This window comes from Pseudophryne corroboree, chromosome 3 (assembly GCF_028390025.1).
Source record: "Pseudophryne corroboree isolate aPseCor3 chromosome 3, aPseCor3.hap2, whole genome shotgun sequence".
In the NCBI taxonomy this organism is placed as follows: domain Eukaryota; kingdom Metazoa; phylum Chordata; class Amphibia; order Anura; family Myobatrachidae; genus Pseudophryne; species Pseudophryne corroboree.
In genome coordinates this window covers 523,725,875-523,745,061 of record NC_086446.1, presented here as the reverse complement: position 1 = coordinate 523,745,061, position 19,187 = coordinate 523,725,875, and the positions used below count along the sequence as shown (strand labels likewise).

The following is a 19,187-nucleotide window of genomic DNA, read 5'->3' as shown; positions in this document are numbered from 1 at the left end:
GATTCACCAATACAAGAGGAGAAGTTGGGAAGGCAAGGATCACCGATTGCCAACACGTCATCCTGCGACCAAATCCTAAGCACGAAGTGTGGTGCAAGGCCCGGATCGGCCCTGGGGAGGCGATATTACGAAGCAATCCTGGAACCCTGCGACGGACAGCAACCGTTTGCGGTGGCACGAATGCTGGCTAAAGTGACACATGGGCAAGTACCTGTCCGGATGTTAAACCCACATAGCTATCCAATCTGATTTGTTTCGACACTGTCTGGTGGCTAGAGTAATTCTGGTAGACTTTCAAGATGTCCTTGGTGAGGCTCTATCCAAGATTCCCGAGGGAGCGGTGGCTGGCCAGACCAGTATTACTACTGGCGAAACTCCATGGTGGAGTGAAGTACAGATCGGTGGTTCAGATACTTCAGAGAGTCAGTGAGAGGGCGTACTTCAGGTTGTTCGCAGGAATGCCGAAGCCTTTAGTCAGCACCCATCAGACTTCAGAAAGGCTGAGGGAGTCCAGCATCACATCCCTACTGGAGCTAACCCCGCCAGTTAAGGAGAGACACAGGCCTCTACCACCAGCCGTGTACCAGCTGGTGAGAAATAGGATACATGAGATGAAGGAAGCTGTTGTGATACATGAAAGCCATAGTCCATGGGCAGCACCATTAGTGATTGAGTGGAAGAAGAATGGCAGACTCTGTGTCGACTATCGAAAGCTGAATGCAAAAACGAACAAAGATGCTTATCTACTGCCCACGGATAGAGGAATCATTGACAGCGCTAAAGACAGCTTAGTACTTCTCAACTCTTGACCTGATGAGCGGATACTGGCAGATCCCAATGGCTCCAGAAGACCATGAAAAGACAGCGTTCACAACTCCCATGGGTCTATTTGAGTTTGATCGCATGCCATTTGGGCTCTGCAATGCTCCTGCCACATTCCAACGAGTTATGGAGCACTGTTTGGGGCACAGGAACTTTGAGATGGTCCTGTTGTTTCTTGACGATGTCATCACATTCTCGAAGTCCTATGACGAGCACTTGAAACATCTAGAGGAAGTCTTCGAACAATTGACCAAATGTGGTCTAAAGTTAAAGCCGTCCAAGTGGCATCTTCTAAAAGCAAGTGTGCAATGTCTGGGCCACATAGCTAGCTCTGAAGAGGTGAAGCCTTACCCCAAGAAGATACGGGTGGTGCAGGACTGGCCTGTACCCCGTACAGTGAAAGATGTCTGCAGCTTTCTCGGCTTCATAGGATACTATCAACGCTTTATCCAACATTTCGCCAATGCACCGGCACCACTTTCTGAGTAACTTTGAGGCAAGTCAGGTAAAGAGAGGCCGAGTACTGCCCTGGTCGCATGGGCAGAGAAGCAACAGAATGCTTTTGAACGATTGAAGTCATCACTAATGGAGGCCTCACTCCTTGCATAGCCAGACTATGAGAGACCTTTCCAGATCTATACAGACACCAGCCACCGGGGACTGGGAGCTGTCCTCTACCAAGTAAAAGATGGACATGAGAGAGTTATAGCGTACGCCAGCAGAGGTCTTAGGAAAACTGAGAGAAATAACGAAAAATTACAGTGCCATGTGGTCCTTTAAGCTGGAGCTCCTTGTCATCATCTAGGCCGTCACCAAAAAATTCAAGAATTATCTGACCGCCACAACCTTCATGACCATCATAGACAATAATCCACTGGCGAATTTGTCCTCTGCCCATCTTGGAGAGCTAGAGCAGCGATGGATGGCACGTCTAGCCAACTTTAGATATACAGTGTCTTACCAAAGTGGCAAGTCCAATGGAAACACCAATGCCTTGTCTCGCCTCCCAACCGCCGATGTTGCAGAAGAAGAAAGGGATTGGTATGAAGATATCGAGACCCTGGTGTTCAAACCTCCCAGGAAAAAAAAGCTGATAATTACCTCTGATCCTGTGACCGCTACTACCGACCTCTCCTCTGAAAATGCTTCGCCAGATAGTCTTGGGTTCGACTGGCAACAAGTACAGGAAGTGAGTCCTGTGTTAAAAGACCTAATGGGCCTCATTCACAGCAAAAGTTGCCTCACCAAGTCCCAGAGAGCCACTGCTGACCCTAAACTGATCAAACTGTTACACCACTGAGACCAAATCAGCCTCCAACAGGGCCTTGTCATCCGAACCAGCCTTGATCCCGGTACCCACCAGCCCATCTCTCAAATTGTAGTACCTAGACAGCAAGCTGACATGTTGCTTAATGCCCGTCACAGCCAGTCGGGGCACTTTGGGACCCAGAAGATGAAGGTGGTACATAGACAGTGATTCTTTTGGGTCGGGATGAGATCCGATATCGACAAGTGGTGTCGTGATTGCAGGATATGTAATCTGAAAAGTCCAGCTGACACATCCCAGAAGGATCCTCTACATCCGATACAGACTTCCTGTCCACTCGAACTTGTTGCGTTAGATCATGTGAAACTTGAACATAGCTCCGCCGGGTTCCAGTATGCCCCGATCATCACTGATCACTATAGCAAATTCTTGGTGGTGGTACCAGCAAGTGACTTGACAGCAAAAACAACGGCTGAGCTGTTCCTCAAGCATTTAGTCCACCCTTATGGTAACCCCGATAAAGTTCTTATCGACCAAGGCCCTGCATTCGAGTCCCAGTTGTTCCAAGAATTTTGTTCTCTCTACAGTTGCAAGAAACTGCGGACTATGGCTTATCACCTACAGGGAAATGGCCTTTGTGAGAGAGCCAACCAGATTGTAATTGGAATGCTCCAAAGCCTCTCAGCAGAGAAACGTACCCAGTGGCCTAACTTCTTTCTGGAACTGACCTACCTTTATAACAATATGGAGCACTGCTCCACAGGATTCATTCCATTTTACTTAATGTTTGGTAAACATGGCAAACTCCCAAAGGACTTAGAGCTGACGCCAATGGCGGATGAGCCTGACACCGTGCAGACTGATTGGGTGCAAGAGCATCAGTACGGATAGAAACTGCTTGGCAACTGGTTGAATAACGGATGGAAATGGTACATCACAGTCAGGAGAAAAACTATAACTGTGATGCCCGGCCAACACCTCTCAAGTTCGGAGATAAAGTTTGGAAAATAAAATATCACCGGTCCAGTAAATTAGATGCCATGTGGGAAGATGTGCCCTATGTTATTGTACGAGTTCCAGCTGATGGACTATATACCTACCAAATCCAAAGACCCGATGGACATTTGAGTACCGTTCCTCGAGACCAATTGAAGCTCTGCCCCGTAAAGCCCGACAGTAGAGAGAGACTCACCTCTGATAAAGGGGCAGGGAACCCTAAGGGGCATTCCATTCCATGACCCCAAAGAGCTCTTATTATTTATGGGTACCACAATTCCAAGCTCAATGAACCTAGTAGCCCTAAGACCCCCCAGGAAAGATATATTTCTTGAATGTGATGACACACTGTGTGTTGAACCTGATCATGCCGAAGGGGTGCATATGCCAGTTCCTAAGAGGCCAGAACGCAGTACAAGAGGTATGTTACCTCTAAGGTACTGCTAATAAGATGCTTTGATATGTACTGTTAATTGTTGTACTTCTGAATAAGTACCCATAGAAATGTATGTATTGTAATATGTATGTAGTTGCCCTGATTATATTGTTTATGCTCCCTAGTGTTGTGTCACATCAAAGACTGGAGTGTGCAATTGCAGAACTGTTGCAAGGAACTTTTGCCTTTGGCAACGTTGCGTGAGGACACGCATGTTTTTACAGGGGATATATATGTCACACTCTGGTACTACAAAGGATATAAAATTGTAGACGCCCTTTGTACTGGATAAAATATAAAAATCCCCCTAAAGAAGCCCCCTTCATAACTAGCCAGCCCAGTATTGCTGAAGGGGTTAATACCCCTCCTCATCACTCTAACTGGATGACATCAGTGATAATCCTGACATGGAAGACACAGGGACCCAGAGAATTCCAGAAATAGTTCCTCAGAGCTGGAAAGCTGGGGAACTGCTGATTGGATGCTGTGGAACGGGAATCTGAGAGGCGGGATTCATGCTTGTGGTGAGGGATGGAGCCGTCGCTGTGGAGAGCAGAGCCACCGCTGAGGTAATGGGAACCAGAGGCCAAGCACAACCACGAGTCGGGACCTGAAGGGACCAGAGAGAGAGAGAGTGAGAGTCGGAGAGAGGCTCTGCGGGTAGGATGATCCCGCTGAGGAGAACCGTGTCCGTCGCTGAGGAGGTGTGTGGTCAGCTGAGCCCTGAAGCGACCAATGAGGTAGGGAGAGCCGCTGGGACCGAACCGCTGAAGAATTAACCGTGGCACAGGGGAGAGCTGACTGTGTCCGAGCTGCTATAGAAGGGTGAGCGGGGAAGTCTGCAGTCTGAGGTGTCAGCACCTGACAGGTACTTACCATCCATATCTTCTGTCACATCAGCCGATTTCCCACTGAGTCCCAGTGACCGTGATCACTTCGGTCCCTACAAGCATTGCCACGGTGTAATAACCCAGCACTGTCTGCCAGCCTCTTAACTGTGTGCTCCTACCCTGCAGCCCCAGATTAGTTAATTATTGAGACACCCCTCATTTTCCTCAGAGAGTCCCGTACTCATTTATACATGCCCCAAGCAATGTTAGGTAGAGACTTTAGAGAGTTAGTAAGTCCTTCTGCTCCCTAGTCAGCACTAACGGACAAGTAAAATAATGGCCCTCATTCCGAGTTGTTCGCTCGCAAGCGGATTTTAGCAGATTTGCTCATGCTAAGCCGCCGCCTACTGGGAGTGAATCTTAGCATCTTAAAATTGCGAACGATGTATTCGCAATATTGCGATTACACAGCTCGTAGCAGTTTCTGAGTAGCTCCAGACTTACTCGGCATCTGCGATCAGTTCAGTGCTTGTCGTCCCTGGTTTGACGTCATAAACACACCCAGCGTTCGCCCAGACAGTCCTCAGTTTCTCCGGCCACTCCTGCGTTTTTTCCGGAAACGGTAGCGTTTTTTCCCACACGCCCATAAAACGGCCTGTTTCCGCCCAGTAACACCCATTTCCTGTCAATCACATTACGATCGCCAGAACGATGAAAAAGCCGTGAGTAAAATTCCTAACTACATAGCAAATTTACTTGGCGCAGTCGCAGTGCGGACATTGCACATGCGTATTAAGCGGAAAATCGCTGCGATGCGAAGATTTTTACCGAGCGACCAACTCGGAATGAGGGCCCATGTATGCAATTGTGCAGGGATTGAGGAGACTGTAAAAGAGCCAGCACTGGGAGGGAGATACTCAGCACAGGGACTTACCCCATTACAGAGCTGTAGGACCGCATTACTGTGCTATCCCTGTATACTTTCTCCTTTCTTTGAAAGACTTGAGATACGTTGGAGATTCTAACTGCTTGTGAGCTTATCTGTAGGCATAACTGTGTTAAGAGCTGTACTTCTCCTACCATCTGCCAAACTCTGTCTGCTTGCTTTGCTAAAGACACTTGCTTGCAATGGTTTACCTTGTGCACTTCAACTGAACCCTGCTGCCTGCTTGTTAATAGATGACTGACCAACTTGCCTGCAAAGCTTACTCTATATGCTAAAGGTACTTTAATAGATGATACCCGGGCCGATAAAAGAGACAGACATGGCTACTCCTGCCCCTGCAGATTCAGTTAAGTAAGTAAAGACACAGAGGTTACTACAGCTTGCATTATCCTCGAACTCAGGGATTAGAGTCCTAGTATGTCGATTGACTCCTTTGCTACCCTGGTTTAGTTACCGTATTAGGTACACAACTCAGTCACCAGAAGCTTGTGGTGACAGCGGATGCTCTACTGCCACCGGGTGGTCATATTAGAGTATTACAAATTAACAGTATGTTAATGTCTATGCAAATGTTTTATTTTTTATAATATTTGAATACCGTGATACTGCATTACTGCTTGCAACATTAGTCTATATTCTTGTGTGCACCATTTTCTTGTTTGTGGAAGTGTATTTGCCCTTTAATGTAAATATTCTCACAGCGGTGACCAGTGGTTCCTGAATAATAAATCTTTATGTCACTGTCCTAATGTGTGGTGACTATTGTGTTGGGTCCTCTGGGGTTGGGTTTCCTCATCCCTCTGCCTAAGGTTCCAGCAGTGAGTTCCGGTACAAGAGAGGATCCCAGGTGAAGAATCCAGGTATGTCAACCGACACCTGCACAGACATTTCCACCTGTACTTACCTGTTACACTTGTATAACCCTTTTGTAACACCAGAAGCAGATTTATATCTCGTGGGGCCCTAAGCATGACTGATTTGGGGACCCCCTTCCTCAAATAATCCATAGCACTATATCATGACATCACCGCCCCTGACTGTCTGCTGTTTGTGTGTGTGCGCCTCTTTTCCTCGCATGTCCATGAGATCAAAAGAAAAAGTGTGTGTATATATGTCAGGTTCGGTTTTGCTTGTGTCCCCGGAGGGGGCGCTAGTGGGTCAGTGGAGGTAGGATGGAAGAAGCGAGGAGGCTGGATTGGGTTTCTGCGCATCAGCACAATGGTGTTTTATTAACATAAAAGTTCACACAATATGGCAGCAGAATAACGTGCAGGAATAAACAAATAAAAGTATGCAATGGAAATGGTGCAGCTTGGAAGCTGAGAGTCTATGGAGGAAATGGTAATGATGGATAAGTTCACTGGTGTGAGAACCAGAATGGTTTAAAACGTGGAGTCAGCAGAGATGGTATTAAATGTGTAGCAAACCTGGTAGCAGTTGCAGGAGACTCAGGTGGAAGTTCACAGAGCAGTTCGTTAAACTCAGGCAGCTAGCAAGCTGCTTCACAGGTGAGGTGATGGAATGCACCTGGAGAGAGTCTCTACTGCAGAGGCTGAAGCACACTGCGGTTGTAGTTAGGTGTGGAGCCAAATACAGGTGCAGGGGTTGCTGATGCTTGTAGTTCCACGGAGATGTAGGAAGGTAACCAGGAACACGGAGGAACAGGTAGGTAACCAGGAACACGGAGGATCCAGGAAGGTAACCAGGAACACGGAGGAATCCAGGCACATGGGTCGCAGGAGTGACACAAAGTTCAGGACAACCACAGGCTCACCCTGCAGCTCCTGATATACCCCCTGGTGTGCAGACATTGGTTGGAGTGGGAAAAGGAGGTGCGGCCAAGCTCCGGATTGGCCGCCGTACTCTGACCGATGGAGACTGTCATGGCGGCGCCCATGCCGCGGCCCGGCGGGAACGCGGTGTGCTCACACGCCCGCTGTTACAGGAGCGTTCCTAGGCCCAGGATGACGTCTGGCGGCAGAGGAGCGGACGACAGCAGAACGTAGGGACCCCGGACGGAGTCCGCACCGACGGACAGATGTGGCTGTGGTGAGTCGATTCCTGACAGTACCCCCTCCTTTATGGGTGGGCACTGAACACCCACGTGGCTTGGAAGGATGAGTTCTGTGGAAGACACGGACCAACCTTGGAGCATGGACATCTGACGAATTCACCCAACTTCTCTCCTCAGGACCATAACCGGACCAGTCGATAAGGTATTGTAGACGACTGTACCGGCAACGGGAATCCAGAATCTTCTCAAACTCCACGCCTCGCTGAGTTCGCACTTTGGGGCCGACTGGAAGAGCTCTTTGGAAGCGATTCAGGACTAACGGTCTGAGGAGAGAGACATGAAAGGCATTAGGTATTCGTAGAGAAGGTGGTAACTTGAGCTTGTAGGCCACAGGACTGATGACTCTTTCGATGGAAAAGGGACCGATGAAACGTGGTGCAAATTTCATCGACGGGACTCTAAGACGGAGGTTCCGGGTGGAAAGCCAAACCTTGTCACCAGGTTTCAGGCTAGGAACTGCACGTCTTTTGCGGTCAGCAAAGAAATTATACCGGCTAGAAGCCTTCTTGAGAGAAGCATGAATCTTCCTCCAGGTTGAAGAGAACTGACTCAAGACAGCAGTGGCAGCAGGAACATCAATGTGAGGAAGTTCTTGAAAATCTGGAACACGGGGATGTTGTCCATGTACAGCAAAGAACGGAGTTGTTTCTGTAGCAGTATGGTAGCGGAAATTGTGGGCAAATTCAGCCCATGGGAGCAGGTCCAACCAGTCATCTTGAGAAGACGAAACATAAAGTCTTAAAAAGGTTTCTAACTCTTGCTTTACCCTCTCTGTCTGCCCATTCGTCTGAGGGTGGTAGGCCGACGAAAACTTGAGGTTGACTTGCATGGCAGAACAAAGGGCTCTCCAAAATCTTGCCACAAACTGAACTCCACGGTCAGATATAATTTCAGTGGGTAGTCCATGTAAGCGGAAAATCTCCCGTAGGAAGATTTGGGCAAGCTTCGGTGCGGAAGGAAGACCCTGGAGTGGTACAAAATGGGCCATTTTGGTAAACCTGTCAACCACAACCCAGATGGTACTGAATCCTTGAGAAGAGGGAAGGTCAGAGATGAAATCCATGGACAAGTGTGACCAGGGACGGCTGGGAACAGATAATGGTTGTAACTGACCTGCTGGAGATTGTCGAGGAGTCTTGTGCTGCGCACACTTCGGGCAGGATGCCACGAAATCTTTGATGTCAACTTTCATCTTCGGCCACCAGTATGTCTCAGAGAGGAACTTGAAAGTTTTCAGGACACCAGGATGCCCAGTGAATTTGGACTGATGAGCCCAAGACAGCAACTTGGAACGGAGTTCTGGGGAAACAAAAGTCTTACCAGGAGGTGAAGCAGGAGAAACTTGAGACGAAGCAAATACCACTGGACTCAGGATGGAATGCGGAACCGAGTCGGACGTCTCCTCTTCGGACTCCATAGATCGGGATAAAGCATCTGCCTTGATATTCTGAGAACCTGGCCGGAAATGAAGCTTAAAATTAAAACGAGAGAAGAACATAGCCCACCGGGACTGGCGAGGATTGAGGCACAGGGCTGCCTTCAAATAAAGCAGATTTTTATGATCCGTATAGATGTTGAACGGAAATTTGGCCCCTTCCAGGAGATACCTCCATTCCTCAAGGGCCAGCTTGATCGCTAGTAGTTCTTGATCTCCAATAGAATAGTTAGCTTCTGCAGGGAGGAATTTACGAGAATAAAATCCACAAGGGTGAATCTTCCCATCAGTTCCCTTCTGGGAGAGAACAGCTCCAACTCCTACTGTGGAGGCATCCACCTCCAACTCGAATGGCTTGTTTACATCCGGTTGAGACAGAACTGGAGCAGACATAAAGGCCAGCTTGATCTTTTGAAATGCCGCTAAAGCTTCTTCTGACCAGTTGGAATGATCTGCCCCTTTCTGAGTTAAGTTAGTAATAGGAGCGATGAGAGTTGAAAATCCTCGGATAAACTTCCTATAATAATTGGCGAATCCCAGGAATCGCTGAATAGACTTGAGACTACTTGGAATGGACCAATTGGCAATGGCTTCCAACTTTGTCGGGTCCATCTGGAGATCCGATCCGGAAATTATATACCCCAGGAAGGGTATGGAGGGAACTTCGAAGGTACACTTGGATAATTTGCCGTAGAGACGGTTCTCACGAAGACGTCGGAGGACCTCACGGACTTGCAGACGATGAGAAGAGAGATCTTGGGAGAAGATGAGGATATCATCCAGGTAAACTACGAGGTATTTGTACAGAACGTCACGGAAGATTTAGTTAACAAAGTGCTGGAACACTGCTGGGGCATTGCTCAACCCGAATGGCATTACCAGGTACTCGTAATGACCATCTCGAGTATTAAAAGCTGTCTTCCATTCGTCACCACTACGGATTCTGATGAGGTTGTAGGCACCGCGGAGATCTAACTTGGTGAAGATGCGGGCTCCCTTAACTCGATCAAACAATTCAGTGATGAGTGGTAATGGATAACTGTTTTTGATGGTAATGTCATTGAGACCCCGGTAGTCAATGCATGGACGTAATCCTCCATCCTTTTTTTTAACAAAGAAGAAGCCCGCACCAGCGGGTGAAGATGAGGGACGGATGAATCCTTTCAGTAAGTTCTCCCTGATGTAGTCGCTCATCGCCTCAGTTTCAGGAACGGATAACGGATAGGTACGCCCCCTTGGTGGTTTCTTGCCGGGAATGAGGTCAATGGGGCAATCCCACTCTCTATGGGGCGGCAGAACATCAGCGGCCTTTTCACTGAAGACGTCAGAGAAATCTTGGTAAGCCGCAGGAAGATTTGACTGGGTTTTGACTTCAGAAGACTTGATAGGACAAACTTGGGCTAAGCAGGACTGGCGACAATGTGAACCCCAGGAAGTGAGTTGTAACGTAGACCAATCAATCTGCGGATTATGTAGTTGGAGCCAGGGCATTCCCAACACGATCTCCTGGGTTGCCTGAGGAATAACTAAAAACTTTATTAATTCAGAATGCAGGAACCCGACTCCCAGAACCACTGGTCTGGTTTGGTGAGAGATATTCCCCTTGGAGATTCGGCTACCATCTACTGCAGTGATGTAGACTGGATATGAGAGTTCGCAGATGGGCAAACGAAACTTATCTACCGCAGCTTGAGTGATGAAGTTTCCTGCGGCTCCACAGTCCACTAACGCAGATGCAGACTGAAGACCATCTGTAGTCTCTAAAGTTACGGGAAGAATGAGGTCTTGGTTTGAAGGAGCTTGTCTAGAAGATCCCAACTTGACTCCTCCTTTACAAGTCAGGATCTGGCGTTTCCCGAACGCACTGTACAAGAATTGATCTGGTGACCTGCAGCCGCACAATAAAGACAGTCTCTCACGGAGTCTTCTTGACCGCTCCTCAGGAGTTAAGCGGGACCTATTAACTTGCATAGGCTCATCAGAAGGTGGAGGCTGAAATTGTACTGAAGGTACCATTCTTGACTTGCGCGGCTCATTACGAGCACACTCACTGTTGCGTTCGCGGATGCGAGAGTCCAACTTGATACATAGAGAAATCAGTTCAGGCAATTGCTCAGGGACATCGCGGGTTGCCAGTTCATCCTTGATCCGATCTGAAAGTCCATGCCAGAAGGCTGCTACCAGGGCTTGATTATTCCACTGAATCTCTGCGGCTAACGTCTGGAACTGGATGACATATTGTCCCATACTCAGAGTACCTTGACGAAGCTGAAAAAGGTCTGCAGAGGCTGATGTTGCACGACCTGGCTCGTCAAAGATACATCTGAAGGTTGACACGAATTCAGCATAGTTTTTCATCAGAGGATCAGCACGTTCCCACAGAGGAGACACCCAACTCAAGGCAGAACCAGAGAGCAGGGAGATAATGTAGGCAACCTTGGATCTTGACGTGGGGAAATTGTGTGATAATAATTCAAACTGGATTTCACATTGGTTAAGGAACCCGCGACATAACTTCGGACTGCCATCATATTTGCTAGGCACGGGCAGGTGCAAGCGTGACACTGGAGCTGATGCAGCCGGCGTAGAAGAACTCACAGCACTTGCAGGTGCTGGGGTAACTGGAACTGGAGTGGCAAGTACACTAGGCAGGGTTTGCTGTAGTGTATCAATCCGGGAGGACATCCCTTGCAGAAACTGGAACATCTGCTGCTGCACAGCCTCTTGACCATCCAAGCGGGAGACCAGATTTTGTAAGGCCCCTGACCCCACACTCTGACCACCGTCCGAGTCCATCGGTCCTGAACTTACTGTCAGGTTCGGTTTTGCTTGTGTCCCCGGAGGGGGCGCTAGTGGGTCAGTGGAGGTAGGATGGAAGAAGTGAGGAGGCTGGATTGGGTTTCTGCGCATCAGCGCAATGGTGTTTTATTAACATAAAAGTTCACACAATATGGCAGCAGAATAACGTGCAGGAATAAACAAATAAAAGTATGCAATGGAAATGGTGCAGCTTGGAAGCTGAGAGTCTATGGAGGAAATGGTAATGATGGATAAGTTCACTGGTGTGAGAACCAGAATGGTTTAAAACGTGGAGCCAGCAGAGATGGTATTAAATGTGTAGCAAACCTGGTAGCAGTTGCAGGAGACTCAGGTGGAAGTTCACAGAGCAGTTCGTTAAACTCAGGCAGCTAGCAAGCTGCTTCACAGGTGAGGTGATGGAATGCACCTGGAGAGAGTCTCTACTGCAGAGGCTGAAGCACACTGCGGTTGTAGTTAGGTGTGGAGCCAAATACAGATGCAGGGGTTGCTGATGCTTGTAGTTCCACGGAGATGTAGGAAGGTAACCAGGAACACGGAGGAACAGGTAGGTAACCAGGAACACGGAGGATCCAGGAAGGTAACCAGGAACACGGAGGAATCCAGGCACATGGGTCGCAGGAGTGACACAAAGTTCAGGACAACCACAGGCTCACCCTGCAGCTCCTGATATACCCCCTGGTGTGCAGCCATTGGTTGGAGTGGGAAAAGGAGGTGCGGCCAAGCTCCGGATTGGCCGCCGTACTCTGACCGATGGAGACTGTCATGGCGGCGCCCATGCCGCGGCCCGGCGGGAACGCGGTGTGCTCACACGCCCGCTGTTACAGGAGCGTTCCTAGGCCCAGGATGACGTCTGGCGGCAGAGGAGCGGACGACAGCAGAACGTAGGGACCCCGGACGGAGTCCGCACCGACGGACAGATGTGGCTGTGGTGAGTCGATTCCTGACAAAATATATATATATATATATATATATATATATATATATATATATATATATATATATATATATATATATATATATATATACACACATACATATACACAATGTAGGTCTGGCACTCCACTAAGTTGGTCAATGATTATCCGGGTGCCCTCCGCAATAATAATGATGCATAAAGAACAAAAAAACAAGATTTTTTTTTTTTCACAAATCCCTGAGTGCCGCTGTCTTTTGTTCTAACATATTATATATATGGTGCCACCCTTATGGGCACGATGAGTTGACCTTCACAAGAATAGATGAGTGAGGCTTGTGGGTTTGAGCTGAAATGCCGATGGTCAGAATACCTACCGTGGCATCCCAATAGTTAGAATCCCAACATCCTGAACCTAACCCTCTTACCCCACAGCCTAAACCTAACACCCCCTTCCTGCAGTCTAAACCTAACCCTCCCCAGCGGAGCCACTTATACACGTTACACCACAGAAGAGCCGCTTATAAACGTTACACCACAGAAGAGCTTCTTAGACATATTAAACCACCGAGGAGACGCTTATACACATTAGAGATGCTTGTACAAGTTACAGCCCAGTAGAGCTGCTTGTACATGTTAAACCACAGAGGAGCCGCTCATACACGTTGCACCCCAGAAGAGCAGCTTATACACGTTACATATATTGGATAGGGGTAACGCTGAACAGCAACCAGGGGCACACTGACAAGCAAAACACACTGTACAGGGAGAGCTGCCCCTGCACATACCTCTGTGTCTGTCATAGCTCCAGCGCTCCTTCCATTTCAGATGCTGCACTGTTTCCCTCCCCCTGTTTCCTGGCATTGGTGGAGGGCTGTGGAGACAGTGAAGTTCCAGGTCTCCAGGAGCGTGTTAGCACCAGGCAGCGATCAGCAGGAGGAATCGGCGGGCTGCAGTGAGAGTCTTTAGCGGCGCCCTCAGTGGTCCTACGTCTGCATAGAGCCGGGCCTGCAGGCTGCACCTCTGATCCTCCTCTTCAATCTGCTGGCTTGGCTGGCGGTTCAGGGGGAATGAGAGGGTGGGGTGATGGTACCACTGCCCATAGTGTTCCTCCTCTGGCATCCCAGGGACATCCTGGGCCAGCGCAGCATGGTCACACTGCAGAAGGGGAACCAGGAAGTGCGCACCGCGCACTGGTTCCAGAGCATTGCTGCAAAGGGGGATAATGTCCCCTTCAGCAGCAGCTGACTCGGGTCGGGCCTCTGTCTCTGGGCCCCCTGAGATCCGCTGGGCTCCAAGCGCCTACCTAGGTTGCGTGGCGGTAAATCCGCCACGGTGTAACACCTAAACTCTGGATGTAATTTGTTCTCAGATTAAAAAACAAACTAACTTAATCTCAGTGTGATTTTTGCAGCTCTGGCAGCTCTGTCATCGAACCTATAAGACTGGAAAAGTGTCAGGGTACATGCTACAAATCTGTATGATTCGACTGTTTGAGTAAGCTGTTATCCCATAGTATTCAGGAAAGCGTAAAGCTGGGTACACACCTTAAACTTTATCTGTCCAATCCATCTAATTGGAACAAAATTCTGGTAATGTATGGGAGCAAATGACAATCAACCATATGCTCCCAAACGCTGGAAAAAAAGACAAAAATTCTTGTTCGGATAAATTTGTTAAATAAAACAGATATAACCAATTTGTCTGAATGACCATTGTCTGTTTTCCAACGTTTGGGAGCAAATGGTTGATTTTCATTTGCTCCTATACATTGCCACATTTTTATTCCCACCAGACAGATTGGACAGATCGCTTTAAGGTGTATACCCAGTTTAAGGACTCCAGATTCAACCCTTCATTCAACCCTTCGTGGTGGCTGTGACGTTATGTATTTACCGTGAGTGCTGTCGTGACACCCAGCAGTTTCAGACTGATGTATCTGGGGACCAGCTTGATTTAAACATATGGGGGGTAATTTGAGTTGATCGCAGCATCAATTTTGTTAGCAATTGGGCAAAACCATGTGCACTGCAGGGGTGGGCAGATATAACATGTGCAGAGAGAGTTAGATTTGGGTGGGTTATATTGTTTCTGTGCAGGGTAAACACTGGCTGCTTTATTTTTACACTGCAATTTAGATTTAAGTTTGAATACACCCCACCCAAATCTAACTCTCTCTGCACATGTTATATCTGCCCCCCCTGCAGTGCACATGGTTTTGCCCAATTGCTAACAAACTTGCTGCTGCGATCAACTCAGAATTACCCCCATGGATAGAGAACAGGCTTAGCACTTTGGGCCTAATTCAGACCTGATCGAACCTCTGCGAATTTGCAGAGGTTTGCGATTAGATAGTTGCCACCCAGACAGTGTGAAATTCCGCCACCCCCAACACCCCCCCCCCCGACCGTGCAGGTCTGCGTACGCCATGCGAAAATCTTTGCAAACGCCGATCAGCTGAAAATCCTTTTGCAACTCCTTCACTCTCTAATGATTTTTCCCATCTGTGCAGTCTGTGCGTAGTCCAGGACTTACTCCAACAGTGCGAAAGACACAGGCTGATCGGGCAGGAGCTGACATTACACACCCTCCCTAAAAATGCTTGGGAACACCTGCGTTTTTACAGACACTCCCAGAAAACGGTCTGCTTCCTGTCAATAAACCTGCGTACGCCTAGCGATAAAAAAAAAAAAGGACGCTGATTTCTTTTGCAGTGTGGCCTCGCGCGTGCATAGTCATTCGATAATCGGCTGCCTTGCGAATTCACACAGCAGCGGTCAGGTCTGAATTACCCCCATTGACTCCACATACAGTAGTTAGCAAAGTCCCACTATATATGTAAAAAATAAAAAGGAATACAGGTATTAGAAAATTAGCATTAAAACGCACAGTACATTCATTTAAACCTTAAAGCAAACATTGTGGTATACATAATACACCAACAGTTACAGTAAAATAGTGATCACTTTATATTAGATAAAAAAAAAAAAAAAAAATATATATATATATATTTTTTTTTTTTACACACATACACACACATTATATATATATATATATATATATATATTCAGCATTCCCAATAGTTTTCTTACATTAGCAATAAGACTCCAGATCACAGCCTCACTCCTCCCTAATTTCAGTGTCATAACTAGACATTTTAGCGCTGTGTGCAAGAACCAGCACAGCCCCCACCCCCAATATACAAATCAGGGCCAGTGCACGCTGTAGCTGCACGTAAAATATATAGGGTGTGGCTTCATGGGGAAAGGGCGTGGCCACAGATCTCACTTTTACACATTACAGCAGGCAGAGTCCCCCCTTTTTTTTTTTTTTTTTTTTTACACATTTAGCAAGCAGAGTCCCCCTCTTTATTTTTTTTATTTACACATTACAGTAGGCTGTCCCAATTTTTTTCTTTCATAGATTATGACAAGCAGTCCCACCTTTTAACACACTATGGGAGGGAGGGGAGAGACGGGGAGGGGGGGAGGGGGGGAGGGGGGGAGGGAGAGAGAGAGAGAGAGAGACTCACCTGCAATGATGTGCACCGCGGGAAGCGCTCAGCGGGACATGAGGTAGTGAGTGGACCTAGCCTCGGCTGCCCACTCACACTAACAAAAGCTACGGCCGGAGAGGGGGGACCAGGGAGGGGGCGGAGCCTGCATACACTCTGTCTATGCAGCAGGACATGGATGCGGGGGAGGGGGGATTTTAGTTGCTGGCTTCTGTTCCCCTCCTGGCACCGTAGTTGGGGGGCCCGGTGTCATGTAGATAACTACATGTGCACGCCACGGGAAGCACTCAGCTAGCGGCAGAGGTTTTGGAGCTGCCTTAGACAGTAGCGGGCCTTTGGGTTGTGCCGGCGGTCCTGCGCCGTGCACATGCACTGTGTGCCAGGCACCCTGGCACACACCTAGTTATGGCACTGCCTAATTTATATCGATAATTTAGACGTGACAACCACCTTCCCCAATTTAAATCATAATAACATAATTTAAAATAAGAACTCAGATCTATGGGGGTGGCCCAACACTACAACTCACCCCTCCTGCTGCTTTGGTTCCTGCAGCCTCTCTCTCTGCATTTGTTTAGCAGTTACCCCTGATTGATGGATAGCACCAGCTATCCACCAAGCAGTGGGGAGCGATTCAGAGGCGTTCGCTGCAACGGCAGCGATCGCACTTTGAAGGCTCTTGTGGAGTGCGCGCAGATCATGGCGGGTAGCCGCCTGCCAGCGCAACTAGGCTGCGCAGGCAGGAAGATACTTGGCAGGTGCTAAAGCATTGCCACCGTGCAATGCTTTCGCACCCGTGCGCTGGGGGTAGGGGCTGACATACGTGGCGGACTAGCCCTGTGCTGGGTGTCCCCACGCGTGTCAGAGAAACTGCTAAATTAGCACATCTACGATCAGCTCTGAACCACCCCGTGTTTGGATACTCTAACGACTGTGAATGGTAGATATACAGCGCCATCCACCAACTGAGATTACTAGCATCCTGCAGTGCAGCATGATCATGGCACTGCACATGTATGGAGTGGAGTGTTGGTTGGACGCAAATCAGGTAAGTAGCAACCAGGAAGCAGGTAGAGAATCCTGGCCGTCCACGGTGATTGTGCCTAGGAAGCATCACTTCCCTGCTGCCTGGCCGCTGCACCAAATGCCACTCTGCCTCCCAGCCTGCCCATGAGTACATAACCCACAAAAGTTTATTTTCACCAACAACAAAAAATGGCCATTGAGATGGCTGCGAGTTGAAGCACAAATTCAAAGCTGTAATCACCATGGTTGCGGCTTTGTAACGGTGCATGGAACAGATTTTCCTTCCCACAGAGTTAATGGAAATGTAAACACAAAAATGTACACACATACTTGTCTACTCTCACAAAGTAGGCGGAGCAGGGCCTCTATGATCCAGTATGGCATTACGTTACAGAGGTAGGGCAATGATAACGCGAGTTGTGTCACCACACCAACTGTACCTATCATTTAGACCACAGGTTCTTAATGTGCATGTTTTGCAGGTAACCCAGCAGCTGCACAGGTATATTAATTACATTTTAAAAAGGTCCACAGGTGAAGCTAATTATTTCACTTGTGATTCTGTGAGGAGACCTGGAAAACATGCACTGTGTGGGGTCCTGAGAACCTGTGATTTAGACAACCCCTCTGGATGTTAGGGAGGGGAGGTCACAAAATTCAGCATACGCAAAGATGCATGCCTATTTTAATAAAGTGTTTTATTAACCCCATTTATTGTAGAAAAAGAAATCCATTCAATACAGTGTCCATACTATCACCATCTCAACTCATCAGTTTATAGTCTAACATGTTGACACAAAAACAAGGCAATGACTTAATTTAGAGACTGATCTACTTGAAATTGATCAAATATTTGTCAGCTTGCTGGCAGGCATTACTGACCGAAAATAGCATGGTGAAGTGTGCATGGATGAGAATGATGGGCATCAAACCAAGAGTACGGACTGGGGAAGTCAGCAAGTTCATTTGCATGCAAAGTGGGAGCAGACTAACATACTATCCTACATGACGACCCAAGCAGTTAGTAAACAAAACATCTGATTGGTTGCTATGGAACCAATGGGCAACACCTGTGCATAGTCACCTTTTTACTGTGTCCATTCAGTTTCCCTGAACAGTAACAAAAAGGAAAGTGGAAAAGGGAAATGTAAATGCTCACTGACCACTTTCCTCCTATGCTCACCGCTTTGTAGTTTTTGAAGGGCAAGAAAGAAACAAAAATACCACACTAAAATGCACAACAAAAATAAAGCTGCCCAGCATAGTACAACATGCAAAAGCAGCCAGCATATTCACCAAATTAAATAAAATGAGTAAATAATGGTTAAATCAATGGATTTTCTCCTGGTAAGAATTACCTTGGGTAGTAAGTGGCTTGACTCATCATGTTCCTCTGTATTCCTCTTAAACCGAGAAAAAGAGTAAAGTTTTTGGAAAAGTTTACATATTTTTGCACCCATCTTCTTGAGCCAAACAGTGTATTGTGAAAAGAAACGTATTAAACAGTAACTGTTCTAATGTTTCTCCCACCCCATCTCCCTGCAGTGCAATCAGCAGACTGGAGATCAGCCCCTCATCATGTGAGTGCTCTCTTTCTAAAACGGCACAATTAAGCTCAGTTTGTTAACCCCTAATGTCCTGGTTTAGATTATGTAATGGTAAACTAGGACACAGGATACATAATCTAGTGATGAGCGGATTCGGTTTTACTCGGTTCTCAAAACCGAATCTTATTGGCTCACTGATGTCACGTGTATAATCACCATCATCCTTTTTTGAAGACACTCTAACGGTAACCCAAAGGTTCTCAAGGCGGTCCTCAAGGCACCCCACCGGTCCAGGTTTTAGGTACAGTATATCCCAGATGGTTAAATCAAATTGACTAAAGTGCTAATGAAGTCACCTGTGGCCAAGTATGGATAAACTTAAAACCTGGACCGTTGGGGTGCCTTGAGGACAGAGTTTAAGAAACCTCTGCTCTAACCTGTATCATTTATTTGTTGGCCATTTGGCCCCACCAAAAATAACTGCTGTAGCCTGAACAAAATGATCTAACCAAAAATGGTTGCTGCAGGCCATGGCTCATGTAGCACAGTGGTCCTATAAAA

The 19,187-nt window shown here is 47.6% G+C and overlaps 1 protein-coding gene across 1 annotated transcript in view; it reads right to left on the bottom strand.

The window, feature by feature from the left end:
* TSPAN10 (tetraspanin 10) overlaps positions 1–18,675 on the bottom strand; it is an 84,047-nt gene extending 65,372 nt beyond the window's left edge. The window contains exon 1 of the mRNA XM_063963656.1: positions 18,438–18,675. Within this exon, the coding sequence (XP_063819726.1) occupies positions 18,438–18,539 (102 nt within the window). The 5' untranslated portion in view covers positions 18,540–18,675. The remainder of the gene's footprint in view (positions 1–18,437) is intronic.
* Between the last annotated feature and the right edge of the window lie 512 nt (positions 18,676–19,187).